Source organism: Larus michahellis, unplaced genomic scaffold, assembly GCF_964199755.1.
Source record: "Larus michahellis unplaced genomic scaffold, bLarMic1.1 SCAFFOLD_399, whole genome shotgun sequence".
Taxonomy (NCBI): Eukaryota; Metazoa; Chordata; class Aves; order Charadriiformes; family Laridae; genus Larus; species Larus michahellis.
In genome coordinates, this window is record NW_027436385.1 from 17,741 (window position 1) to 44,773 (window position 27,033).

Below are 27,033 nucleotides of genomic sequence, written 5' to 3' on the forward strand. Positions count from 1 at the left end.
ACAATCCAGCCCCCCAACCAACCCATGCCCCCAACAGTCCAGCCCCCCAACCCTGCCCCCCAACCAGCCCGGCCCCCCAGCCCAGCCCCCCAGCAACCCAGCCCCCCAACTCAGCCCCCCAACCCAGCCCCCCAACCAACCTGGCCCCCAAACCCAGCCCCCCAACAATCCAGCCCCCCAACCAACCCATGCCCCCAACAACCCAGCCCCCCAACCCTGCCCCCCAACCAGCCCGGCCCCCCAACCCAGCCCCCCAACAACCCAGCCCCCCAACTCAGCCCCCCAACCCAGCCCCCCAACCAACCTGGCCCCCAAACCCAGCCCCCCAACCAGCCCGGCCCCCCCAACCAACCCATGCCCCCAACAACCCAGCCCCCCAACCAGCCCGGCCCCCCAACCCGGCCCCCCAACCCAGCCCCCCAACCAGCCCGGCCCCCCAGCCCGCCCCGTCTCACGCCCCTCTCCCCGCTCTCTCTTGCAGTGTCCATCGGGGGCCATGGACTGGGTAAGCGGCGCCGGGGGTTGGGGGGTGGGACACGCGCACTTGTGGGGCTGGGCCCCCCCCCCCCCACGGCCACGAGTGACACCTTCTCCCCCCGCCCCCCAGGTGCCTGTCTGGGCCCCACCATCCAGATCGGGGAGGAGACGGTGATCACGGTGGACGCCAAGGCGGCCGGGCAGGGCAAGGTCACCTGCAAGGTGTCCACCCCCGACGGGGCCGAGCTGGACGTGGACGTGGTGGAGAACCACGACGGCACCTTCGACATCTTCTACACCGCCCCCGAGCCCGGCAAATACGTCATCACCATCCGCTTCGGGGGCGAGCACGTCCCCAACAGCCCCTTCCACGTCCTGGTGGGTGGCCTTGGCGGGGTAGGGGGCGGGGCGCGGTGGGCTCCCTGGGGTTGGGAGACCACGATAGTCTCCATGGGGTTGGGCTCTGTGGGGTTGGGAGACCATGGTGGGCTCCGTGGGGTTGGGAGACCATGATAGTCTCCATGGGGTTGAGCTCCCTGGGGTTGGGAGACCACGATAGTCTCCATGGGGTTGGGCTCCATGGGGTTGGAAGACCATGGTGGGCTCCGTGGGGTTGGAAAATGTGGTGGGCACCATGGGGCTGGGAGACCATGGGAGACTGTGATGGGGTTGGGAGACCATGGTGGGCTCTGTGGGGTTGGGAGACCATGATAGTCTCCATGGGGTTGAGCTCCATGGGGCTGGGAGACCATGGTGGATACCATAGAGTTGGGAGACCATGACAGGTTCCATGGGGTTGGGCACCATGGGGTTGGGAGACCATGATAGTCTCCATGGGGTTGGGCTCTGTGGGGATGGGAGACCATGGTGGGCTCCATGGGGTTGGGAGACCGTGATAAGCTCCGTGGGGTTGGGAGACCACCGTGGGCCCCGTGGGGTTGGGAGACCCTGATGGGCATCAGAGAGCTGGGAGACCCTGGTGGGCTCTGTGGGGTCGGGATACGATGGGGGGCACCATGGGGTTGGACACCGTGGAGTGGGAGATGATGGGGGGCACCATGGGGTTGGACACCATGGAGTGGGAGATGATGGTGGGCACCATGGGGTTGGACACCGTGGAGTGGGAGATGATGGGGGGCACCATGGGGTTGGACACCATGGAGTGGGAGATGATGGGGGGCACCATGGGGTTGGACACCATGGAGTGGGAGACGATGGGGGGCACCATGGGGTTGGGGCCGTGGTAGACATCATGGGGTTGGGAGACCGTGGTGGGCGCCGTGGGGCAGAGAGCTGGGGCCATGGTGGACGTCATGGGGTGAGGAGACCGTGGTGGGCGCCGTGGGGCAGAGAGTTGGGGCCATGGTGGACGTCATGGGGTGAGGAGACGGTGGTGGGCGCCGTGGGGCAGAGAGCTGGGGCCATGGTGGACGTCATGGGGTGAGGAGACGGTGGTGGGCGCCGTGGGGCAGAGAGCTGGGGCCATGGTGGACGTCATGGGGTGAGGAGACGGTGGTGGGCGCCGTGGGGCAGAGAGTTGGGAGACCGTGTTGGGAGCCATGGAGTAAGGAGACCACGCTGGGTGCCGTGGGGCAGAGAGTTGGGGCTGTGGTGGGCACCATGGGGTTGGCAGCCCCCGCTGGGGTGCCGTGGGTCTTACCCCTCCTCTCTGCCCCACGGCGCCAGGCCACGGATGAGCCCCCGGCCACCGCTGAGAACCTCCGGCCCTTCAACCTGGTCATCCCCTTCACCGTGCAGAAGGGCGAGATCACAGGTATGGGGCGGGGTGGGGTGGGGTGGGGTGGGCAGGGGGGGCACACGCCGGGGCCGGGGGGCGCCGTGGGGCACCAGCCAGCGGTGGCCGGTGGCCAGCTGACGTGGGGGGGGGCCGCAGGGGAGGTGCGGATGCCCTCGGGGAAGACGGCGCGACCCAACATCACCGACAACAAGGACGGGACGGTGACGGTGCGTTACGCCCCCACCGAGAAGGGGCTGCACGAGATGGACATCCGCTACGACGGCAACCACATCCCCGGTGAGACCCCCGGGGGGCGCTGGGGGGCGCTGGGGGGCGCGTTGAGCCAGGCTGATGTCACCTGGGCCTGGTTGGGCACCCGTGGGGTTGGTCCCCATGGGGTTGGGAGACCGTGATCGTCTCCGTGGGGTTGGGAGATCACGGTGGGTACCATAAAGTTGGGGCGCCATGGTGGGCTCCATGGGGTTGGGCTCCGTGGGGTTGGGGGACCATGATGGGGTTGGGAGACCATGGTGGGCTCCATGGGGTTGTGCTCCATGGGGTTGGGAGACCGTGGGGTTGGGAGACCGTGGTGGGCTCCGTGGGGTTGGGAGACCATGGGAGACCGTGATGGGGTTGGGAGACCATGGTGGGCTCCATGGGGTTGGGCTCCATGGGGTTGGGAGACCATGATGGGGTTGGGAGACCGTGGTGGGCTCCGTGCGGTTGGGAGACCATGATAGGCTCCATGGGGCTGGGAGGCCATGGTGGGGTTGGAAGACCATGGTAGACTGTGGTGGGCACCATGGGGCTGGGAGACCATGGGGTTGGGAGACCATGGTGGGGTTGGGAGACCATGGGGTTGGGAGACCATGGTGGGCTCCGTGGGGTTGGGAGACCACGGTGGGTCCCATAGAGTTGCGAGACCATGACAGGTTCCATGGGGTTGGGCACCATGGGGTTGGGAGACCACGGTGGGCGCCGTGGGGCAGAGAGCTGGGGCCCACGATGGGCGTCATGGGATGAGGAGACCGTGGTGGGTCTGGGCTGGTGTCCCCGTGGGGTCCCCGACCGCCGTGTCCCTCCCCCCGCCCCGTGTCCCCAGGGAGTCCCCTCCAGTTCTACGTGGACGCCATCAACCCCCGGCACGTCAGCGCCTACGGGCCGGGGCTGAGCCACGGCATGGTCAACAAGCCGTGCACCTTCACCATCGTCACCAAGGACGCCGGGGAGGGTGAGCGGTGGCCGAGGGGGACAACCAGGGGGTCTGGGAGGGTTGTGGTCACCCCACGCCGTGCCACCAAGAGGGGTTGGGAAGGAGTCGGAGACCTCCTCGATGCCACCAAGAGGGGCTGGGAAGGGGTTGGAGACCTCCTCGATGCCACCAAGAGGGGCTGGGAAGGGGTCGGAGACCTCCTCGATGCCACCAAGAGGGGCTGGGAAGGGGTTGGACACCCCGTTGATGCCACCAAGAGAGGTTGGGAAGGGGTTGGAGACCTCCTCGATGCCACCAAGAGGGGCTGGGAAGGGGCTGGAGACCTCCTTGATGCCACCAAGAGGGGTTGGGAAGGGGTTGGAGACCTCCTCGATGCCACCAAGAGGGGTTGGGACGGGGTCGGAGACCTCCTCAATGCCACCAAGAGGGGTTGGGAAGGGGTTGGAGACCTCCTTTATGCCACCAAGAGGGGCTGGGAAGGGGTCGGAGACCTCCTCGATGCCACCAAGAGGGGCTGGGAAGGGGTTGGACACCCCGTTGATGCCACCAAGAGAGGTTGGGAAGGGGTTGGAGACCTCCTCAATGCCACCAAGAGGGGTTGGGAAGGGGTTGGAGACCTCCTTTATGCCACCAAGAGGGGTTGGGAAGGGGTTGGAGACCTCCTCGATGCCACCAAGAGGGGCTGGGAAGGGGTTGGAGACCTCCTTTATGCCACCAAGAGGGGTTGGGAAGGGGTTGGACACCCCATTGATGCCACCAAGAGAGGTTGGGAAGGGGTCGGAGACCCCATTGATGCCACCAAGAGGGGCTGAGAGGGGGTTGGACACCCCATTGATGCCACCAAGAGGGGCTGGGAAGGGGTTGGACACCCCGTTGATGCCACCAAGAGAGGCTGGGAAGGGGTCGGAGACCCCATTGATGCCACCAAGAGGGGCTGAGAGGGGGTTGGACACCCCATTGATGCCACCAAGAGAGGTTGGGAAGGGGTCGGAGACCCCATTGATGCCACCAAGAGGGGCTGGGAAGGGGTCGGAGACCCCATTGATGCCACCAAGAGGGGCTGAGAGGGGGTTGGAGACCCCTAATGCCCATCTCCTGCCCCCCAGGTGGGCTCTCCTTGGCGGTGGAGGGCCCTTCCAAGGCGGAGATCACCTGCCAGGACAACAAGGACGGGACCTGCACCGTGTCCTACCTGCCCACCGCCCCCGGGGACTACAACATCATCGTCCGCTTCGATGACAAGCACATCCCGGGCAGCCCCTTCACCGCCAAGATCACCGGTGAGACGGGCCCCCACCCAGGGCCTCGGGAGCCCACCCAGGTCCTTGGGACCTCCGTAGGGCCGGGGGAGGGGGGGCGACACCTACGTGGTCACGGCCATGGAGACCCTACTTCGTGGTGGTCATGGCCGTGGGGACACCTGCACGGCCCCCGGGAACCCATCACACACCCGTGGTGTCCCCGGCCATCCTTGGCCACCAAGAACCCATCACGTGGCCATGGGGACGTCATGGGGACTTGAAGACCCCATCACATGGTCCATGGGGACATCATGGGGCCTTGGGGACCCTATTACATGGCCTTGGGGACCTCAAGGGGCCTTGGGGACACCATCCTGTGGCCGTGGGAACCCTGTCTAGCCTCAGCTGTGGGGACCTTCTCCATATGGCCATGGGGACACCTGTGTGGTCACGGCCATGGAGACCCTACTTGGTGGTGGTCATGGCCATGGGGACACCTGCATGGCCCCCAGGAACCCATCACACACCTGTGGTGTCCCCGGCCATCTCTGGCCACCAAGAACCCATCATGTGGCCATGGGGACGTCATGGTCATGGGGCCTTGACGCCATCACATGGTCCATGGGGACCTCAGGGGGTCTTGGGGACACCATCACGTGGCTGTGGGAACCCTCTCCAGCCTCAGCCGTGGGGACCTTCTCCATATGGCCATGGGGACACCTACGTGGTCAACGGCCGTGGAGGCGCCTGCGTGGCCGTGGGGACCCGGTGTGGTTGTGGTCACGGGGACACCAGCACGGCCCCCAGGAACCCATTCCATAGCCATGGTGTCCCCGGCCGTGCCTGGCCACCAAGACCCCATCACGTGGCCGTGGGGACCTTTGTGGGGGGGGGCCGTGGGGACCCCCCCCCCCCCCATGGCTATGGGGACCATCCCTGGGGATCCCATTGCCAGAACCATGGCGACCTTGGCCATGGGGCCACCTGCGTGGCCACCAGGTGGCCATGGAGACCCCATCCATCCATCCATCCATCCCTCCATCCCTCTATCCATCCCTCCATCCCTCCATCCCTCCATCCCTCCATCCCTCCATCCCTCCATCCCTCCATCCCTCCATCCATCCCTCCATCCATCCCTCCATCCATCCCTCCATCCCTCCATCCCTCCCTCCATCCATCCATCCCTCCATCCATCCATCCCTCCATCCCTCCATCCATCCATCCCTCCATCCCTCCATCCATCCCTCCATCCCTCCATCCCTCCCTCCATCCATCCATCCTCCATCCATCCCTCCATCCCTCCATCCATCCCTCCATCCCTCCATCCATCCTCCATCCATCCCTCCATCCCTCCATCCATCCCTCCATCCCTCCATCCCTCCCTCCATCCATCCATCCCTCCATCCATCCATCCCTCCATCCCTCCATCCATCCATCCCTCCATCCCTCCATCCATCCCTCCATCCATCCATCCATCCATCCCTCCATCCCTCCGTCCATTCCTCCATCCCTCCATCCATCCATCCATCCCTCCATCCATCCATCCATCCATCCATCCATCCATCCCTCCATCTCTCCCTCCATCCCTCCATCCATCCATCCATCCCTCCATCCATCCATCCCTCCATCCCTCCATCCATCCCTCCATCCATCCCTCCATCCATCCATCCATCCTCCATCCATCCCTCCCTCCATCCATCCATCCCTCCATCCATCCATCCATCCATCCATCCCTCCATCCCTCCATCCATCCCTCCATCCATCCATCCATCCATCCCTCCATCCCTCCGTCCATTCCTCCATCCCTCCATCCATCCATCCCTCCATCCATCCATCCCTCCATCCATCCATCCATCCCTCCATCCATCCCTCCATCCCTCCATCCATCCATCCCTCCATCCATCCATCCCTCCATCCATCCATCCATCCCTCCATCCATCCCTCCATCCATCCCTCCATCCATCCCTCCATCTCTCCCTCCATCCCTCCATCCATCCCTCCATCCCTCCATCCCTCCATCCCTCCATCCCTCCATCCATCCCTCCATCCATCCGTCCCCCCGGCCCCACCTGGTGCCGTGTGTCCCCCCCCGGCGGGCCCCACTGATGGCACCTCGGCAGGGGACGACTCCATGCGGACGTCCCAGCTCAACGTGGGCACCTCGACGGACGTCTCGCTGAAGATCACGGAGACGGACCTGAGCCTGCTGACGGCCAGCATCCGGGCGCCCTCGGGCAACGAGGAGCCCTGTCTGCTCAAGCGCTTGCCCAACCGCCACATCGGTGCGTGGGGGGGGGGACACCGTGGGGACACCGTGGGGACACCCCGTGGGGACGCCGTGGGGACGTTGGCACCTGGGGCCGGGAGACCCGGGAGGCGGCGGGAAGGGGGAGGGGGCGATGCAGGACCCGGGGACGAGAGGGCTGTGGGGTCGCAGGGATGGGTGGCCCCGTGGCATTGGGTGCCCAGGGCTTGGTGGCCACAGCCAGGGCACATTGGTGGTGGCCAGGGGTTGGTGGTGGTGGTGGCCAGGGACTGGTGGTGGTGGCCAGGGGTTGGTGGTGGTGGTGGCCAGGGACTGGTGGTGGTGGCCAGGGGTTGGTGGTGGTGGCCAGCACTGGTAGAGGTGGCCAGGGGTTGGTGGTGGTGGCCAGGGGCTGGTGGTGGTGGTGGCCAGGGGTTGGTGGTGGTGGCCAGGGGCTGGTAGAGGTGACCAGGGGTTGGTGGTGGTGGCCAGGGACTGGTAGTGGTGGTGGCCGGCACTGGTAGAGCTGGCCAGGGTTTGGTGGTGGTGGCCAGGGGCTGGTAGAGGTAGCCAGGGACTGGTGGCAGTGGCCAGGGGCTGGTGGAGGTGAGCAGGGACTGGTAGAGGTGGCCAGGGACTGGTGGCAGCGGCCGGGGGTTGGTGGTGGTGGCCAGGGGCTAGTGGTGTTGGTGGCCAGGGCTGGTAGAGGTGGCCAGGGGCTGGTGGCGGAGATGGCCAGGGGCTGGTGGCAGTGGCCAAGGCTGGTGGAGGTGGGCTGGTGGTGGTAGCCAGGGTTTGGTGGTGGTAGCCAGGGCTGGTAGAAGTGGCCAGGGGTTGGTGATGGTGGCCAAGAGCTCATGGTGGTGGTGGCCAGGGCTGGTAGAGCTGGCCAGGGGTTGGTAGTGGTGGCCAGGGGCTGGTAGAGGTAGCCAGGGGTTGGTGGTGGTGACCAGGGGCTGGCAGTGGTAGCCAGGGACTGATGGTCGTGGCCAGGGGCTGGTGGAGGTGGCCAGGGGCTGGTGGCAGTGGCCAGGGTTTGGTGGTGGCGGCCAGTGGCTAGTAGTGGTGGTGGTGGCCAGGGCTGGTAGAGGTGGCCAGGGGTCGGTGGTGGTGGCCAGGGGCTGGTGGAGGTGGCCTGGTGGTGGTGGTGGTGGCCGCCAAGAGCTCGTTGTGATGGTGGCGGCCAGGGCTTGTAGAGCTGGCCAGGGTTTGGTGGTGGTGGGCAGTGGCTAGTGGTGGTGGTGGTGGCCAGGGGCTGGTGGTGGTGGCCAGGGGCTGGTGGTGGTGGCCAGGGCTGGTGGAGGTGGCCTGGTTGTGGTGGTGGTGGCGGCCAAGAGCTCGTCGTGATGGTGGTGGCCAGGGCTTGTAGAGCTGGCCAGGGTTTGGTGGTGGTGGGCAGTGGCTAGTGGTGGTGGTGGTGGCCAGGGGCTGGTGGTGGTGGCCAGGGGTTGGTGGTGGTGACCAGGGACTGGTGGTGGTGGCCAGGGCTGGCAGGGGTGGCCAGGGGTCGGTGGTGGTGACCAGGGACTGGTGGTGGTGGCCAGGGCTGGCAGGGGTGGCCAGGGGTCGGTGGTGGTGGCCAGGGGCTGGTGGAGGTGGCCTGGTGGTGGTGGTGGCGGCGGCCAAGAGCTCGTCGTGATGGTGGTGGCCAGGGCTTGTAGAGCTGGCCAGGGTTTGGTGGTGGTGGGCAGTGGCTAGTAGTGGTGGTGGTGGCCAGGGCTGGTGGCAGTGGCCAGGGGTCGGTGGTGGTGGCCAGGGGCTGGTGGTGGTGGCCAGGGGTTGGTGGTGGTGGCCAGGGGCTGGTGGAGGTGGCCTGGTGGTGGTGGTGGTGGTGGCCACCAAGAGCTCATTGTGATGGTGGCGGCCAGGGCTTGTAGAGCTGGCCAGGGTTTGGTGGTGGTGGGCAGTGGCTAGTGGTGGTGGTGGTGGCCAGGGGCTGGTGGTGGTGGCCAGGGGCTGGCAGGGGTGGCCAGGGGTCGGTGGTGGTGGCCAGGGGCTGGTGGAGGTGGCCTGGTGGTGGTGGTGGTGGCGGCCAAGAGCTCATCGTGATGGTGGCGACCAGAGCTTGTAGAGCTGGCCGGGGTTTGGTGGTGGTGGTGGCCAGGGCTGGTGGCGGTGGCCGGCGGCCGGCGGTGGTGGCCGGGGGGCTGGCAGAGGTGGCTGAGGGCGGTGCGTGTCCCCCGTCCCCCCCCCAGGCATCTCCTTCACGCCCAAGGAGGTGGGCGAGCACGTGGTGAGCGTGAGGAAGAGCGGGCAGCACGTCACCAACAGCCCCTTCAAGATCCTGGTGGGGCAGTCGGAGATCGGGGACGCCAGCCGGGTGAAGGTGTGGGGCAAGGGGCTGGTGGAAGGTCACACCTTCGAGGTGGCCGAGTTCATCGTGGACACCCGCAGCGCCGGTGAGGGCCCTGGGGGGCGCCCCGAGGGGCGGGGATGGGGCCTGGGGCGGGGGGGGTGGGGGGCAGCGCCGTGGGGCGGGCATGGGTGGGATGAGGTGGTGGCCGTGGCCATGGCTAGGGTGGGATGGTGGCCCTGGTCATGGGGGGGATAAGATGGTGGCCGTGTCTGGGATGAGATGGTGGCCAAGGCCATGGCTACGATGGGATGGTGGCCAAGGCCATGTCGTGGCTGTGGCCATGGCCAGGATGGGGTGGTGGCCCTGGTCATGCGGGGGGATAAGATGGTGGCCACATCTGGGATGAGATTGTGGCCATGGCCAGGATGGGGTGGTGTATGGGTGGGATGAAACAGTGGCCATGGCCATGGCCAGGATGGGATGGTGGCCATGGTCGTGGCTGGGATGAGATGGTGGCCATGGCCATGGCTAGGATGGGATGGTGGCCAAGGCCACGTCATGACTGTGGCCATGACCAGGGTGGGGTGGTGGCCATGGTTATGGGTGGGATGAGGTGGTGGTCGTGGCCATGGCTAGGATGGGATGGTGGCCAAGGCCACGTCATGGCTGTGGCCATGGCCGGGATGGGATGGGATGGTGGCCGTGGTTGTGGCTGGGATGAGATGGTGGCCATGGCCATGACCAGAACGAGGTGGTGGCCGAGGCCATGTCATGGCTGTGGCCGGGATAGGGCGGGGTGGTGGCCGTGCTTGTGGCCGTGGTTATGGCCGTGGTGCGCCCTGGCCAAGAAGGGATGGCGGCCGTGTGATCGTGGGTGGGATAAGACGGTGGCCGTGGCCGCGGCCATGACCAAGATGAGATGGTGGCCGCGGCGTGACCACGGCCAGGGCGGGGACAGCAGCCGTGGGACATCTCCGAGCGTGTCCCTGTGGCTGCCCAGGCTACGGGGGGCTGGGCCTGTCCATCGAGGGTCCCAGCAAGGTGGACATCAACTGCGAGGACGTGGAGGACGGCACCTGCAAGGTCACCTACTGCCCCACCGAGCCCGGCAACTACATCATCAACATCAAGTTCGCCGACAAACACGTCCCAGGTGGGGGGACGGGGACGCGGGGGTGGGGGAGAAGGGGGGGAGGTGGCACCCAGGTGGCACCGGGGTGGCCGGGTCCCTGAGGTGACCGTCGCCCGCAGGGAGCCCCTTCACGGTGAAGGTGACGGGCGAGGGGCGCATGAAGGAGAGCATCACGCGCCCGCGCCAGGCCCCCTCCATCGCCACCATCGGCAGCACCTGCGACCTCAACCTCAAGATCCCAGGTAGGGGCTGGTCTTCCTCCTCCTCCTCCTCCTCCTCCTCCTCCTCCTCCTCTGTGGGGCCTGGGGACAGGGACAGGGACGGGGACGGGGAGGGGGACGCGTCTCGGCCGCTCCAGCTCTGATTTCTGCCTCCTTCTTCCTTCTCTCCTCGTGCGTCCGTCCCCGTGTCCCTCCGTGCCCTTCCCTGCGTCCGCGCGTCCCTCCGCGCTCCCGTCCCCTTGTGCCCGTGACCGTCCGCGTGTCCGCCCCTCTGCGCCTCCGTCCCTGCCTCCGTCCACCCCTCTGTGTCTCCATCCCTGTCTCCATCCCTGTCTCCATCCGCGCACGCATCCGTCCATGCGTCTGTCCATCCATCCTTCTGTACCTCCATCCCTGCATCCACCCACGTCTCCATCCATCCCTGCCTCCATCCCTGTGTCCATCCATCCCTGCTTCCATGTCTCCATCCATCCATCCATCCATCCATCCCTGTGTCCATGTCCCCATCCATCCCCATTTCCATCTCTCCATGTCTCCATCCATCCCTGTGTCCATCCATCCCCATCTCCATCCGTCCCTGTGTCCACGTCTCCATCCACCCATGTCTTCATCCATCCCTGTCTCCATCCATCCCCGTCTCCATCCACCCCCGTTTCCATCCCTCCATGTCTCCATCCATCCCTGTCTCCATCCATCTCCATCCCCATCCCTCCCTGTCTCCATCCATCCCTGTGTCCCCATTTCCATCCCTCTATGTCTCCATCCCTGTCTCCATCCATCCCTATCTCCATCCATCCCTGTGTCCATGTCTCCATATCCATCTCCATCCATCCCTGTGTCCCCCTCTCCATCCATCCCCGTCTCCGTCCATCCCCATCTTCATCCATCCCCATGTCCCTGTCTCCGTCCATCCCTGTCTCCATCTCTCCCCGTCTCTGTCCATCCCCGTGTCCGTGTCTCCGTCTATCCCTGTGTCCATCCATCCCTGTGTCCATGCCTCCACCCATCCCTATTTCCATCCCTCCATGTTTCCATCCACCCACGTCTCCATCTGTCCCTGTGTCTGTCCATCCCTGTCTCCATCCATCCCCGTGTCCCCATCTCCATCCATCCACGTCTCCGTCCCTCCCCGTCTCCATCCATCCCCGTGTCCGTGTCTCCATCCCTCCCTGTCTCTGTCCATCCCCGTGTCCGTGTCTCCGTCCATCCCTGCCTCCGTCCATCCCCGTCTCCGTCCATCCATGTCTCCATCCATCCCTGTGTCCGTGTCTCCATCCCTCCCCGTCTCTGTCCATCCCCGTGTCCGTGTCTCCATCCCTCCCTGTCTCCGTCCATCCCTGTGTCCGTGTCTCCGTCCATCCACGTCTCCATCCATCCATGTCTCTGTCCCTCCCCATCTCCATCCATCCCTGTGTCCGTGTCTCCGTCCATCCCCGTCTCCGTCCATCCATGTCTCCATCCCTCCCTGTGTCCGTGTCTCCATCCCTCCGTGTCTCTGTCCATCCCCGTGTCTGTGTCTCCATCCCCGTGTCCGTGTCTCCGTCCATCCCCATCTCCGTCCATCCCCGTCTCCATCCATCCCTGTGTCCGTGTCTCCGTCCATCCCTGTCTCTGTCCATCCATGTCTCCATCCCTCCCTGCGTCCGTGTCTCCATCCCTCTGTGTCTCTGTCCATCCCCGTGTCTGTGTCTCCATCCCCGTGTCCGTGTCTCCATCCCCGTGTCCGTGTCTCCGTCCATCCCTGTCTCCGTCCATCCCTGTGTCTGTGTCTCCGTCCATCCCTGTCTCCGTCCATCCATGTCTCCATCCCTCCCTGTGTCCGTGTCTCCATCCCTCTGTGTCCCTGTCCATCCCTGTGTCCGTGTCTCCGTCCATCCCTGTCTCCGTCCATCCATGTCTCCATCCCTCCCTGTGTCCGTGTCTCCATCCCTCTGTGTCCCCGTCCATCCCCGTGTCCGTGTCTCCGTCCATCCCCGTCCCCGTCCATCCCCGTGTCCGTGTCTCCATCCATCCCCATGTCCGTGTCTCTGTCCCTCCCCGTCCCCGTCCATCCCTGTGTCCGTGTCTCTGTCCCTCCCCATCTTCATCCATCCCCATGTCCATGTCTCTGTCCCTCCCTGTCTCCGTCCATCCCCGTGTCCGTGTCTCCGTCCATCCCTGTCCCCGTCTCCATCCATCCCTGTGTCCGTGTCTCTGTCCCTCCCCATCTTCATCCATCCCCATGTCCATGTTTCCGTCCCTCCCCGTCCCCGTCCATCCCTGTGTCCGTGTCTCCATCCCTCCCTGTCTCCATCCATCCCTGTGTCCGTGTCTCCGTCCATCCCCGTCTCCGTCCATCCATGTCTCCATCCCTCCCTGTGTCCCCGTCTCCATCCCTCTGTGTCCCCGTCCATCCCCGTGTCCGTGTCTCCGTCCCTCCCCATCTCTGTCCCTCCCTGTCCCCGTCCATCCCCGTTTCCGTGTCTCCGTCCCTCCCCGTCCCCGTCCATCCCCGTTTCCGTGTCTCCGTCCCTCCCCGTCCCCGTCCATCCCTGTTTCCGTGTCTCCATCCCTCCCCGTCTCCATCCATCCCCATGTCCATGTCTCCGTCCCTCCCCATCTCCATCCATCCCTGTGTCCGTGTCTCCATCCCTCCGTGTCTCCGTCCATCCCCGTGTCTGTGTCTCCATCCCCGTGTCCGTGTCTCCGTCCCCCCCGTCTCCGTCCATCCCCGTGTCTGTGTCTCCATCCCCGTCTCCGTGTCTCCGTCCCCCCCGTCCCCGTCCGTCCCCCCGGGCGCCGTGTCCCCGCCTGCGGGCGCGGCGGGGCAGGGAACTGGTTCCAGATGGTGTCGGCGCAGGAGCGGCTGACGCGCAGCTTCACGCGGAGCAGCCACACGTACACGCGCACGGAGCGCACGGAGATCAGCAAGACGCGGGGCGGGGAGACCACGCGGGAGGTGCGGGTGGAGGAGTCCACCCAGGTCGGCGGCGACCCCTTCCCCAACGTCTTCGGGGGCTTCCTGGCCCGCGAGGGGCTGGGCTCCTTCGGCTCCATCGCCCGCGGCCAGGAGGGTGCGTGTGCCCGCCGGAGCACCGGGGCCGGGGGGCTTCGCACGGGGGCTGGGGGCGTTTGCACGAGGGCTGGGGGTGTTTGCACGAGGGATGGGGGGCTTTGCACGAGGGATGGGGGCGTTTGCACGAGGGCTGGGGGTGTTTGCACGAGGGCTGGGGGGCTTTGCACGAGGGCTGGGGGTGTTTGCACGAGGGATGGGGGTGTTTGCACGAGGGATGGGGGCGTTTGCACGAGGGCTGGGGGGCTTTGCACGAGGACTGGGGGCTTTGCACGAGGGCAGGGGGCTTCGCACGGGGGCTGGGGGCGTTTGCACGAGGGGTGTGATTGCACGAGGGCTGGGGGGCTTTGCACGAGGGATGGGGGCATTTGCACGAGGACTTGGGGGTGTTTGCACGGGGGCTGGGGGACTTTGCACGAGGGCTGGGGCGTTTGCACGAGGGCTGGCGGGCGTTTGCACGAGGACTGGGGGGCTTCGCACGGGGGCTGGGGGGTTTGCACGAGGACTGGGGAGTTTGCATGAGGACTGGGGGTGTTTGCACGGGGGCTGGGGGCCTTTGCACGGGGGGCATGAGCGCACCAGGGCTGGGGGCACTTGCACATGGGCTGGGGGGTGTTTGCACGGGGGGTGTGAGTGCACCAGGGCCGTGCTTGCACCAGGGCTGGGGGCCTTTGCACGAGGGGTGTGATTGCACCAGGGCTGGGGGCCTTTGCACGGGGCCTGGGGGGCTTTGCATGAGCGCTGGGGGCATTTGCACGGGGGGGGGGGTGCGTGTGAGCACCCGCTTGCACGAGGGCTGGGGGTCGCTTGCACGGGGGGCGTGATCACCCCAGGGCCGCGCTCGCACGAGGGCCGGATGCGCGTGCGAGGGGAGCGTGTCCGTGCGAGGGCTGGACGCACACCTGCGCCTGTGGGTGCGCTCGCACGGGGGGGGGGGGGTGTGTTCACGAGTGGGGGGGGGGTGGGGTGTGTGCACTCACCAGGGACCCGCACGCCCCCCCCCCACCCCTCGCACGAGGCCGGGGACACGCGTTCCCCCGGAGCCGCGCGTGCCACACGCTCGCCGTCCCCGGGCCGCCTTCGCACGCCGCGCTCACAAGAGCGTGCGAGCCCCTCGCACGAGTGCGCACGAGTCGGGGGGGGGGGGTGGGGGGGGGTGCGTGTGCAACCGCTCGTGAGGGCGCACGTCCCTCGCACGAGGTCACTGCGGGGGGGTTGTGGCGGGGTGACGAGGCGACAGGGTGACAGGGTGACACGGGGGTGGGGGTGACAGGGTGCCCTCGTGACAGGGTGACGGGGCGACGGGGCGCCATGATGGCGGGGTGACGGGGTGACGGGGCGATGGGGTGACAGGGTGACATGGGGATGGGGGGGTGACAGGGTGACAGGGTGACCAGAGTGACAGGGTGACAGGGCGATGGGGTGATAGGGTGTCGGGGTGACATGGGGATGGGGGGGTGACAGGGTGCCAGGGTGCCCTCATGCCAGGGTGCCAGGGTGACACGGTGACCAGAGTGACAGGGTGACAGGGTGTCATGGTGACATGGGGAGGGGGGGTGACAGGGGGCCATGGTGCCAAGGTGACAAGGTGACAGGGTGCCCTGGTGATGGGCTGCCATGGTGTCACGGAGCCAGGGTGACAGGACGGCAGGGTGACAAGGTGCCCTGGTGCCAGGGTGCCATGGTGACGGGGTGCCATGATGGCAGGGTGACAGGGTGACCAGGCGACGGGGTGACAGGGTGCCATGGTGACATGGGGATGGGGGGGGTGACAGGGTGACAGGGTGCCCAGAGTGCCAGGGCGATGGGGTGACGGGGTGCCAGGGTGCCAAGGTGACAAGGTGACAGGGTGCCCTGGTGATGGGCTGCCGGGGTGCCAGGATGGCGGGGTGCCAGGGTGACAGCGTGTCGTGGTGACAGGGTGTCTCGGTGCCCTGACGCCGGGGTGATGGGTGCCAGGACGCCATGGTGACGGGGCGAGGGGGGGACAGGGCACCCCCCCGGTGCCCCGACGCCGGGGTGCCGGGTGCCGGGACGCCGTGACTCCATGGCGCTGGGGTGCCCTGGCGCCGCGTTGCCACGGCGATGGGGTGCCGGGATGCCCCGATGCCGGGGCGATGGGCGCTGGGGTGCCACGTTGCCATGGTGACGGGGTGCCCCGATGCCGGGGTGATGGGTGCCGTGTTGCCATGGTGACGGGGTGATGGGGTGCTGGGATGCCCCGATGCCGGGGTGAAGGGTGTCAGGACGCCACGGTGCCGGGGTGACGGGGTGCCGGGGTGCCCCGCTGCCCCAATGCCGGGGCGATGGGTGCTGGGGTGCCGCGTTGCCATGGTGACGGGGTGCTGGGATGCCCCGATGCCGGGGTGATGGGTGTCAGGATGCCACAGTGACGGGGTGCCGGGGTGCCAGGGTACCCCACTGCCCTGATGCCGGGGCGATGGGTGCTGGGGTGCCACGTTGCCATGGTGATGGGGTGATGGGGAGCCGGGATGTCCCGATGCCGGGGTGATGGGTGTCAGGATGCCGCGGTGATGGGATGCTGGGATGCCAGGATGCCCCGATGCCGGGGTGATGGGTGCTGGGGTGCCACGTTGCCATGGTGATGGGATGCCCTGGTGCCGGGGTGATGGGTGCTGGGGTGCCGTGTTGCCATGGTGACGGGGTGATGGGGTGCCGGGATGCCCCGATGCCGGGGTGATGGGTGCTGGGGTGCCACGTTGCCATGGTGATGGGGTGATGGGCTGCCGGGATGTCCCGATGCCGGGGTGATGGGTGCTGGGGTGCCATGTTGCCATGGTGATGGGGTGATGGGGTGCCGGGATGTCCCGATGCCGGGGTGATGGGTGCTGGGGTGCCATGTTGCCATGGTGATGGGATGCTGGGATGCCAGGATGCCCCGATGCCGGGGTGATGGGTGCTGGGGTGCCACGTTGCCATGGTGACGGGATGCCCTGGTGCCGGGGCGATGGGTGCTGGGGTGCCACGTTGCCATGGTGATGGGGTGATGGGGTGCCGGGATGCCCCGATGCCCGGGTGATGGGTGTCAGGATGCCGCGGTGATGGGATGCTGGGGTGCCCCACTGCCTTGCGCCGGGGCGATGGGTGCTGGGGTGCCGTGTTGCCATGGTGCCGGGGCGATGGGTGCTGGGGCACCACGGTGACGTGGTGCCGGGGTGCCGGGATGCCCCGATGCCGGGGCGATGGGCGCTGGGGTGCCACGTCGCCATGGTGCCGGGATGCCCCGATGCCGGGGCGACGGGTGTCAGGATGCCGCGGTGCCGGGGTGCCGGGATGCCCCGCTACCGGGGTGATGGGTGCGGGGGTGCTGGGGTGAGGGGGTGCCCCGCCGCCCCGCTGTGCCGGGGTGCCGGGGCGCCCCGTCGCCCTGCGCGGGGCGGGGGGGTGTTGCTGTGGCTGAGGGGGTGCCGCGGTGCCCGCAGGCGAGGCGGCGGCGCAGGAGCTGGCGGCGCAGGTGCTGAGCCCCTCGGGGCAGCGCTTCGAGGCGGAGGTGGTGGCGGGGGGCGCGGGGGTGTACAGCGTGCGCTTCGTGCCCCAGGAGATGGGCCCCCACACCGTCAGCGTCAAGTACCGGGGGCAGCACGTGCCCGGCAGCCCCTTCCAGTTCACCGTGGGGCCCTTGGGCGAAGGGGGGGCCCACAAGGTGCGGGCGGGGGGCACCGGCCTCCAGCGCGGCGTGGCCGGGGTGCCAGGTGAGCTGGGGGGGGGGGGGAGATGGGGGGCTGGGGGGGGAGTGGGAGGTATGGGGGGTATGGGGGAGACGGGGGGCTATGGGAGGAATGGGGGGAATGGGGGGTTATGGGGGATATGGGGGGGGGAGATGGGGGGCTATGGGGGGAATGGGGGGTATGGGGGAGACGGGGGGCTATGGGGGGTATGGGGGGTTATGGGGGATATGGGGGGGTATGGGGGAGATGGGGGGTATGGGGGGTATGGGGGAGATGGGGGAGATGGGGGGGGAGATGGGGGGCTGTGGGGGGAGTGGGGGGTATGGGGGGTTATGGGGGATATGGGGGGGTATGGGGGAGATGGGGGGCTATGGGGGGAATGGGGGGAATGGGGGGTTATGGGGGATATGTGGGGGGGAGATGGGGGGCTATGGGGGGTATGGGGGGTTATGGGGGAGATGGGGGGGAGATGGGGGGCTATGGGGGGAATGGGGGGTATGGGGGGTATGGGGGAGACGGGGGGCTATGGGGAGTATGGGGGGTTATGGATGCTATGGGGGGGTATGGGGGAGATGGGGGGGGAGATGGGGGGGGAGATGGGGGGCTATGGGGGTATGGGGTGTTATGGATGCTATGGGGGGGTATGGGGGAGATGGGGGGTATGGGGGGAATGGGGGGTTATGGGGGATATGGGGGGGGGAGATGGGGGTCTATGGGGGTATGGGGAGTATGGGGGGGTATGGATGCTATGGGGGGGTATGGGTGCTATGGGGGGTGGGGGGGTATGGGGGATATGGGGGTATGGGGGTTTTTGGGTGCTATGGGGGAATGGGGGGTTATGGGTGCTATGGGGGGCAGGGGGGGATATGGGGGTCTGGGGGGTTATGGGTGCTATGGGGGGGTATGGGTGCTATGGGGGGCAGGGGGGATATGGGGGTCTGGGGGGTTATGGGTGCTATGGGGGGTGTATGGGGGTGTATGGGGGTTATGGGTGCTATGGGGGGGGGGGTAATGGGTGCTATGGGTGCTATGGGTGCTGGGGGGGGGAAGGTTGGGGTTTGGGGGGGGGCCATGGGTGCTTGTGGGGGGGGGTATGGATCCTATGGGGGGGCCATGGGTGCTATGGGGGGCAGGGGGAGATGGGGGGCATGGTGGGGGTATGGGGTTTGTGGGTGCTGGGGGGGGAATGGGGGGTTATGGGTGCTATGGGGGGCAGGGGGAGATGGGGGTCTGGGGGGTTATGGGTGCTATGGGGGGGTATGGGTGCTATGGGGGGCAGGGGGGGATATGGGGGTCTGGGGGGTTATGGGTGCTATGGGGGGTGTATGGGGGTGTATGGGGGTTATGGGTGCTATGGGGGGGGGGTAATGGGTGCTATGGGTGCTATGGGTGCTGGGGGGGGGGGTGAAGGTTGGGGTTTGGGGGGGGCCATGGGTGCTTGGGGGGGGGGGGGGGTATGGATCCTATGGGGGGGCCATGGGTGCTATGGGGGGGGGGTGGTGTCCGGGGCAGTGGGGGACGGGGGTTGACACCCCGGTGTGCGTGGGGTGGGGTGGGCTGTGGGGCGCGGGGGCACCCATGGGTGTCGGTGTGTGCCCCCCCCCCCCCCCCCCAGCGGAGTTCAGCATCTGGACGCGGGAGGCGGGGGCGGGGGGGCTCTCCATCGCCGTGGAGGGGCCCAGCAAGGCCGAGATCGCCTTCGAGGAGCGCAAGGACGGGGCCTGCGGCGTCTCCTACGTCGTCCAGGAGCCCGGTGCGTCCCGGGGCGGGGGGGGGGGGGGCGGCACAGCAACACCCCACACCCCCCGACACCCCCTGCGACCCCACACACACCGACACACACACACCCCCCCCCCCCCCGGGGCACCCGGAGACCCCCACACCCCGCCGTGGAAGGGTGTCCCCATGGAAGGGTGTCCTCGTTTGAGGGTGTTCCCATTCAAGGGTGTCCCCACAGAAGGGTGTCCCCATGGAAGGGTGTCTCCCCGTGAGGGTGTCCCCATGGAAGGGTGTTCCCATTCAAGGGTGTCCCCATGGAAGGGTGTCCCTATGGAAGGGTGTCCCCATTTGAGGGTGTCCCCATGTGATGGTGTCCCCATGGAAGGTTGTCCCCATGGAAGGGTGTCTCCCCGTGAGGGTGTCCCCATGGAAGGGTGTTCCCATTCAAGGGTGTCCCCATGGAAGGGTGTTCCCATGGAAGGGTGTCCCCATTTGAGGGTGTTCCCATTCAAGAGTGTCCCCACAGAAGGTTGTCCCCATGGAAGGGTGTCCCTATGGAAGGGTGTCCCCATGGAAGGGTGTCCCCATGGAAGGGTGTCCTCATTTGAGGGTGTCCCCATGTGATGGTGTCCCCATGGAAGGTTGTCCCCATGGAAGGGTGTCCCCATGGAAGGGTGTCCCTATGGAAGGGTGTCCCCATTTGAGGGTGTCCCCATTCAAGGGTGTCCCCACAGAAGGGTGTCCCCACGGAAGGGTGTCCCCCTGGAAGGGTGTCTCCCCGTGAGGGTGTCCCCATGGAAGGGTGTCCTCATTTGAGGGTGTCCCCAGGGAAGGCTGTCCCCACGTGATGGTGTCCTCATGGAAGGGTGTCCCCGTGCAGAGGTTGTCCCCATTGGAGGGTGTCCCAGTGGAAGGTTGTCCCCATGGAAGGGTGTCCTCATTTGAGGGTGTCCCCATGCGATGGTGTGCCCATGGAAGGGTGTCCCTATGGAAGGGTGTCCCCATGGAAGGGTGTCCTCATTTGAGGGTGTCCCTATGGAAGGCTGTCCCCACGTGATGGTGTCCTCATGGAAGGGTGTCCCTATGGAAGGTTGTCCCCATGGAAGGGTGTCCCCATGGAAGGGTGTCTCCCTGTGATGGTGTCCCCGTGGAAGGGTGTCTCTATGAAAGGTTGTCCCCATGGAAGGGTGTCCCTATGGAAGGCTGTCCCCATGTGATGGTTTCCCCATGGAAAGGTGTCCCCATGGAAGGGTGTCCCCCCGTGAGGGTGTCCCCATGGAAGGGTGTCCTCATTTGAGGGTGTCCCCATGAGATGGTGTCCCCATGGAAGGTTGTCCCCATGGAAGGGTGTCCCCCCGCGAGGGTGTCCCCCCGTGAGGGTGTCCCCGCGGGCGGCCGTCCCCGTGCGAGCCCCGCCGTGTGTCCCCAGGTGACTACGAGGTGTCCATCAAGTTCAACGAGGAGCACATCCCCGACAGCCCCTTCGTGGTGCCCGTCGCCTCCCCCTCCGATGACGCCCGCCGCCTGACTGTCACCAGCCTCCAGGTGCCCGGGGACACCCCCTGCCACCCCCCTGCCACCCCGGGCTCCCCAGACACCCCCCGCCTCCCCCACGTCACCTTGTGTCCCGGTGGCAGCCTTGGGACCCCTTCCCCCAGGGCCACCCTGGTGCCATCCCCGTGTCCCCCGTGTCACCCCTGGGTCCCCTGTGCCACCCCCGTGTCCCCCACATCACCCCCGGGCCACCTTGTGTCCAGGTGGCAGCCTTGGGACCCCCCCCCACCCCGATGCCACCCTTGGGGCCACCCCTGGGTCCTCTGTGCCACCCCTGGATCACCCGTGTCGTCCCCGGGCCACCTTGTGCCCGTGTGTCACCCCTGGGTCACCCTTGTGTCCTCTGTGCCATCCCCGGGTCCCTCGTGTCACCCCCCGGGTCCCTCATGTCACCCCCCGGGGCCACTTTGCGCCCTTGTGGCACCTTTGGGACCCACCTCTGATGCCACCCCTGGGTCCCCCGTGTCACCCTGGGCCACCTTGTGCCCATGTGTCACCCCTGGGTCCCCCATGTCACACCTGTGTCACCCCTGGGACTCCCTCCCCAATGCCACCCCATGTCCCCCGTGTCACCCTGGGCCACCTTGTGCCATTGTGCCACCCCTGGGTCCCCCGTGTCACTCCTGTATCACCCCTGGGACCCCCCCGATGCCACCCCTGGGTCCCCTGTGTCACCCTGTGCCCTGTGTCACCCCTGGGTCCCCCATGTCACCCCTGTGTCTCCCTTGGGACCCCCCCGGTGCCACTCCTGGGTCCCCCACGTCACCCTGTGCCACCCTGTGCCCTGTGTCACCCCTGGGTCCCCCATGTCACCCCTGCATCACCCCTGGGACCCCCCCTGGTGCCACCCCTGGGTCCCCCATGTCACCCCTGGGCCACCTTGTGCCCTGTGTCACCCTTGGGACCCCTCCTGCTGTCACCCCCGGTGCCACCCCTGTGCCCCCCCCATGCTGACATGGGGGACACGTGGGGGGTGTGAGGACCCTGTGTCACCCCTGGGTCCCCCCATGTCACCCCTGTGTCACCCCAGGACCCCCCCCAGTGCCACTGCTGGGTCTCCCGTGTCACCCTGTGCCACCTTTTGCCCTTGTGTCACCCTTGGGACCCCCCCCCCCGCCACCCGGTGCCACCCCCGTGCCCCCCCCGTGCTGACCCTGTGCCACCCTGTGCCCCGTGTCACCCCTGGGTCCCCCGTGTCACCCCTGTGTCACCCTTGGGACCGCCCCCAATGCCCCCCTGGGACCCCCGTGTGTCCCCCCCCGCCCCGTGTCACCCCTGGGACCCCTCCTGCTGCCCCCCCCCCGCCGGGGTGCCGGTGCCATGGCGGTGTCCCCGCAGGAGACGGTGACAGTGAACCAGCCGGCATCCTTCGCCGTGCAGCTCAACGGGGCGCGCGGCGTCATCGACGCCAAGGTGCACACGCCGGGCGGCGTGGTGGAGGAGTGCTACGTCTCCGAGCTCGACAGCGGTGGGACACGGGACACGGGACACGGGACACGGGACGGGGGACGGGGGACGGGGGACATGGGACATGGGGATATGGGGACACAGGATACGGGGACACAGGGACATGGGGCAGGGGGACACGGGACAGGGGACACAGGACATGGGGACAGGGGACACAGGGACACAGGACACAGGGACATGGGACACGGGACATGGGGACATGGGACATGGGGACAGGGGGTCATGGGACATGAGGACACAGGGACAGGGGACATGGGGACACGGGACATGGGGACACAGGACACAGGACATGGGGACACAGGGACATGGGGACACGGACATGGGGCAGGGGGACATGGGACATGGGGACACAGGGACAGGGGACATGGGGACAGGGGACACAGGACATGGGGACATAGAACACAGGACATGGGGACACAGGACATGAGACATGGGAACATAGGACACATGGGGACACGGGGCAGGGGGACATGGGACATGGGGACATAGGACACAGGACATGGGGACATGGGACATGGGGACAGGGGGACGTGGGATACAGGACATGGGGACAGGGGACATGAGACATGGGACATGGGGACATAGGACACGGGACATGGGGACACAGGGACAGGGGGACATGGGGACACGGGGAAAGGGAGTTACGGGGACATGGGGACATGGGATAAAGGGATGCAGGGACACGGGGAGATGGGGACGTGGGGACGTGGGGACAGAGGGGTGCGGGGACACACATGGGGATGTGGGGACACGGATACGGGGATGTGGGGACATGGGGTGAGGGGGACATGGGAGCACAGGGACATGGGGACACGGGGACGTGGGGACACGGGGAGAGGGGGACATGGGGACACAGGGATGCGGGGACACGGTGACATGGGGACACGGGGGTGCGGGGACACGGGGAGAGGGGGACATGGGGGCACAGGGATGCGGGGACACGGTGACAGGGGGACACGGGGGTGCGGGGACACGGGGAGAGGGGGACATGGGGACACAGGGATGTGGGGACACGGTGACAGGGGGACACGGGGGTGCGGGGACACGGGGAGAGGGGGACATGGGGGCACAGGGATGCGGGGACACGGTGACAGGGGGACACGGGGGTGCGGGGACACGGGGAGAGGGGGACATGGGGACACGGGGACGTGAGGACAGGGGGATACGGGGACGCTGGGACATGGGGATGTGGGGACACGGGGAGAGGGACATGGGGATACAGGGATGGGGGGACATGGGGACACGGGGATGTGGGGACACGGGGTGGTGGTGCCTGGTGGTGACACGGTGACACAGTGACGCGGTGCCGCCCGCAGACAAGTACGCCATCGGGTTCCTGCCGCGGGAGAACGGGGTGCACTCCATCGACCTGCGCTTCAACGGCCGCCACGTCCCCGGCAGCCCCTTCAACATCCGCGTGGGCGAGCAGAGCCAGGCCGGGGACCCCGGGCTCGTCACCGCCTACGGGCCCGGCCTCGAGGGGGGGCTCACAGGTGACACCGCCGGCGGGGGACCCGCCTCGGGGGGTGGGGGGGACGTGGCCACGGGGTGGTGGCAACGGGGACGTGGCCACGGTCAAGTGGAGGGTGGTGATGGGGACGTGGCCATGGGGTGGTGGCAATGGGGACGTGGCCATGGTCAAGTGGAGGGTGGTGATGGGGACGTGGCCATGGCAATGGGGACATGGCCATGAGGTGGTGGCAATGGGGACGTGGCCATGGCAATGGGGACGTGGCCACAGTCAAGTGGAGGGTGGTGATGGGGACGTGGCCATGGGGTGGTGGCAACGGGGACGTGGCCATGGTAGTGGAGATGTGGCCATGGGGTGGTGGCAATGGGGACATGGCCATGAGGTGGTGGCAATGGGGACGTGGCCATGGCAATGGGGACGTGGCCACGGTCAAGTGGAGGGTGGTGATGGGGACGTGGCCATGGCAATGGGGACGTGGCCATGAGGTGGTGGCAATGGCCATGGCCATGGCAGTGGAGATGTGGCCATGGGGTGGTGGCAATGGGGACATGGCCATGATCAAGTGGAGGGCGGTGATGGGGACGTGGCCACGGGGTGGTGGCAATGGGGACATGGCCACGGTCAAGTGGAGGGTGGTGATGGGGACGTGGCCATGAAGTGGTGGCATTGGGGACATGGCCGTGGCATGGGGACATGGCTTGGAGTAATGGCAATGACCATGACCTCCACCATGACCATGATCAAGTGGAGAGTGGTGATGGGGACGTGGCCACGGGGTGGTGGCAATGGGGACATGGCCATGGTAGCAGGGACGTGGCCATGAGGTGGTGGCAATGGCTATGGCCACGGTCAAGTGGAGGGCGGTGATGGGGACGTGGCCACGGGGTGGTGGCAACTGGGACATGGCCATGGTAGTGGGGCTGTGGCCATGGGGTGGTGGCCAAGGGGACATGGCCATGGCATGGGGACATGGCTTGGAGTAATGGCAATGACCATGACCTCCACCATGACCTCCACCATGACCATGATGAAGTGGAGGGTGGCAATGGGGACATGGCCATGGCAACGGGGACATGCCCATGGGGTGGTGGCAATGGGGACATGGCCATGGTCAAGTGGAGGGTGGCAATGGGGACATGGCCATGGCAGTGGAGATGTGGCCATGGGGTGGTGGCAATGGGGACATGGCCATGATCAAGTGGAGGGCGGTGATGGGGACGTGGCCACGGGGTGGTGGCAATGGGGACATGGCCACGGTCAAGTGGAGGGTGGTGATGGGGACGTGGCCATGAAGTGGTGGCATTGGGGACATGGCCGTGGCATGGGGACATGGCTTGGAGTAATGGCAATGACCATGACCTCCACCATGACCATGATCAAGTGGAGGGTGGCAACGGGGACATGGCCACGGGGTGGTGGCAATGGAGACGCGGCCATGGCAATGGGGACGTGGCCATGGCAATGGGGACGTGGCCATGAGGTGGTGGCAATGGCCATGGCCACGGTTAAGCGGAGGGTGGTGATGGGGACGTGGCCACGGGGTGGTGGCAGTGGGGACGTGCCCGTGGGGCGGTGGCAGTGGGGACGTGGCCACGGGGTGGTGGCAACGGGGCCACCGGTGCCAGTGCCGTTGTGTCCCCCCGCCCCGGCGCAGGCGTGTGCTCCGAGTTCCTGGTGAAGACGGCCAACGCGGGGGCGGGGGCACTGGCCGTCACCATCGACGGCCCCTCCAAGGTGAAGCTGGACTGCGTGGAGTGCGCCGAGGGCCACCGCGTCACCTACACCCCCATGGCCCCCGGCAACTACCTCATCTCCATCAAGTACGGCGGCCCCCACCACATCGTCGGCAGCCCCTTCAAGGCCAAGGTCACCGGTACGGAGCCGGGGGGGGACGGACAGACGGACGGACGGGGACAGGGACGGGTCCCCGGGGGGTGGTGACCCCCAGGGTGGTGGGAGAGGGGGGGGTCCCCGAGGTGGGGTGACGGGAAGGGGTCAGTGGAGTGGCGGGATGGAGGGTCCCCGGGGTGACAGGGTGGAGGACGCCCTGGGTGACGTGAAGGACCCCCCGGGGTGACATTATTGGGGGTCCCCAGGGTGGTGGGACAGAGGGTCCCCGGGGTGACATGATGGAGGACCCCCAAGGTGACATACGGGGGTTTCTCCGGGGTGACGTGGTTGGGGGTCCCCAAGGTGGTGGGATATGAGTCCCTGGGGTGACACGATGGAGGACCACCAGGGTGACACACTGGGGGGGGTCCCCAGGGTGGTGGGATAGAGGGTCCCCGGGGTGACATGATGGAGGACCCCCAAGGTGAGCTGCTGGGGAGCCCCCAGGGTGCTGTGACGGGGGGGGGGTCCCCAAGGTGACATGATTGGGGACCCCCGGGCTGGTGGGATATGAGTCCCTGGGGTGACACGATGGAGGACCCCCAAGGTGACAGGACAAGGGGATCCCCAGGGTGGTGGGACAGGGGGTCCCCAGGGTGACACGATGGAGGACCCCCCCAAGATGGCACATCAGGGGGTCCCCAGGGTGGTGGGACAGAAGGTCCCTTGGGTGACACGACGGAGGACCCCCGAGGTGACAAGACGAGGGGTTCCCCAGGGCCGTGTGACAGGGGGTCCCCAGGGTGACACGACTGAGGGTCCCCAGGGTGGTGGGACATGAGTCCCCTGGGGTGACATGACTGGGGACCCCCAGGGTGCTGTGACAGGGGGTCCCCGGGGTGACATGAAGGAGGACCCCCAAGGTGACGTGCTGGGGAGGTCCCCAGGGTGCTGTGACAGGGGGTCCCCAGGGTGACAGGACTGGGAGGGGGGGGTCCCCGGGGTGACGTGATGGAGGACCCCCAGGGTGACACGTCGGGGGTCCCCAGTGGCGGGGCGGGGGGGGGTGTCCCCCGAGCGGTGCCGCAGGCCGGGGGTGCCCCCGTGGTGGGGTCTGAGGGTGTCCCCGTGTCCCCAGGCCCCCGCCTGTCGGGGGGACACAGCCTGCACGAGACGTCGTCGGTGCTGGTGGAGACGGTGACGCGGGGGGGGGCGGCGGCGGCGGGGGCGCGGGGCCCCCCCGCTTTCGGGGGGCTCCCCAAGTTCTCCTCGGACGCGGGGAAGGTGGTGGCCCGGGGACCGGGACTGGCCACCGCCTTCCTGGGCCAGAAGAACCACTTCACCGTCGACTGCAGCAAGGCCGGTGCGTGGCGGGGGGGGGGACGATGGGGGGGTCTTGGAAGGGAAGTGATGGGTCAACCGGGGGGTTCTGGGGGGTCTCGGAGGGTCCTGGGGGGTCTTGGGGGTCTTGGAAGGGAAGTGATGGGTCAACCAGGGGGTTCTGGGGAGTCCTGGGGGGTCTCGGAGGGTCCTGGGGGTTCTTGGGGGGTCTTGGAAGAGAAGTGATGGGTCAACCGGGGGGTTCTGGGGGGTCTCGGAGGGTCCTGAAGGGTCTTGTGGGTCTTGGAAGGGAAGTGATGGGTCAACTGGGGGGTTTTGGGGGGTCCTGGGGGGTCTCAGGGGGGTCC

The 27,033-nt window shown here is 67.2% G+C and overlaps 2 protein-coding genes across 2 annotated transcripts in view; both read left to right on the forward strand.

Moving 5' to 3' along the window:
* LOC141737286 (filamin-C-like) overlaps positions 1 to 27,033 on the forward strand; it is a 44,565-nt gene that overhangs the window by 15,683 nt on the left and 1,849 nt on the right. Inside the window, exons 8-25 of the mRNA XM_074571962.1 lie at positions 482 to 505; positions 608 to 855; positions 2,164 to 2,251; positions 2,372 to 2,512; positions 3,318 to 3,446; positions 4,535 to 4,708; positions 6,790 to 6,951; positions 9,110 to 9,313; positions 10,211 to 10,363; positions 10,462 to 10,584; positions 13,374 to 13,616; positions 17,059 to 17,328; positions 18,920 to 19,057; positions 20,453 to 20,568; positions 21,916 to 22,045; positions 23,361 to 23,537; positions 25,170 to 25,388; positions 26,484 to 26,708. Coding sequence (XP_074428063.1) covers positions 482 to 505; positions 608 to 855; positions 2,164 to 2,251; positions 2,372 to 2,512; positions 3,318 to 3,446; positions 4,535 to 4,708; positions 6,790 to 6,951; positions 9,110 to 9,313; positions 10,211 to 10,363; positions 10,462 to 10,584; positions 13,374 to 13,616; positions 17,059 to 17,328; positions 18,920 to 19,057; positions 20,453 to 20,568; positions 21,916 to 22,045; positions 23,361 to 23,537; positions 25,170 to 25,388; positions 26,484 to 26,708 — 2,964 coding nt within the window. The remainder of the gene's footprint in view (positions 1 to 481; positions 506 to 607; positions 856 to 2,163; positions 2,252 to 2,371; positions 2,513 to 3,317; positions 3,447 to 4,534; positions 4,709 to 6,789; positions 6,952 to 9,109; positions 9,314 to 10,210; positions 10,364 to 10,461; positions 10,585 to 13,373; positions 13,617 to 17,058; positions 17,329 to 18,919; positions 19,058 to 20,452; positions 20,569 to 21,915; positions 22,046 to 23,360; positions 23,538 to 25,169; positions 25,389 to 26,483; positions 26,709 to 27,033) is intronic.
* On the forward strand, positions 10,886 to 13,366 carry LOC141737287 (uncharacterized; the record flags this gene model as incomplete). The annotated part of the gene is made up of 1 exon (XM_074571963.1): positions 10,886 to 13,366. A coding segment is annotated over exon 1 (2,346 nt), but the record flags the coding sequence as incomplete, so codon positions are not given.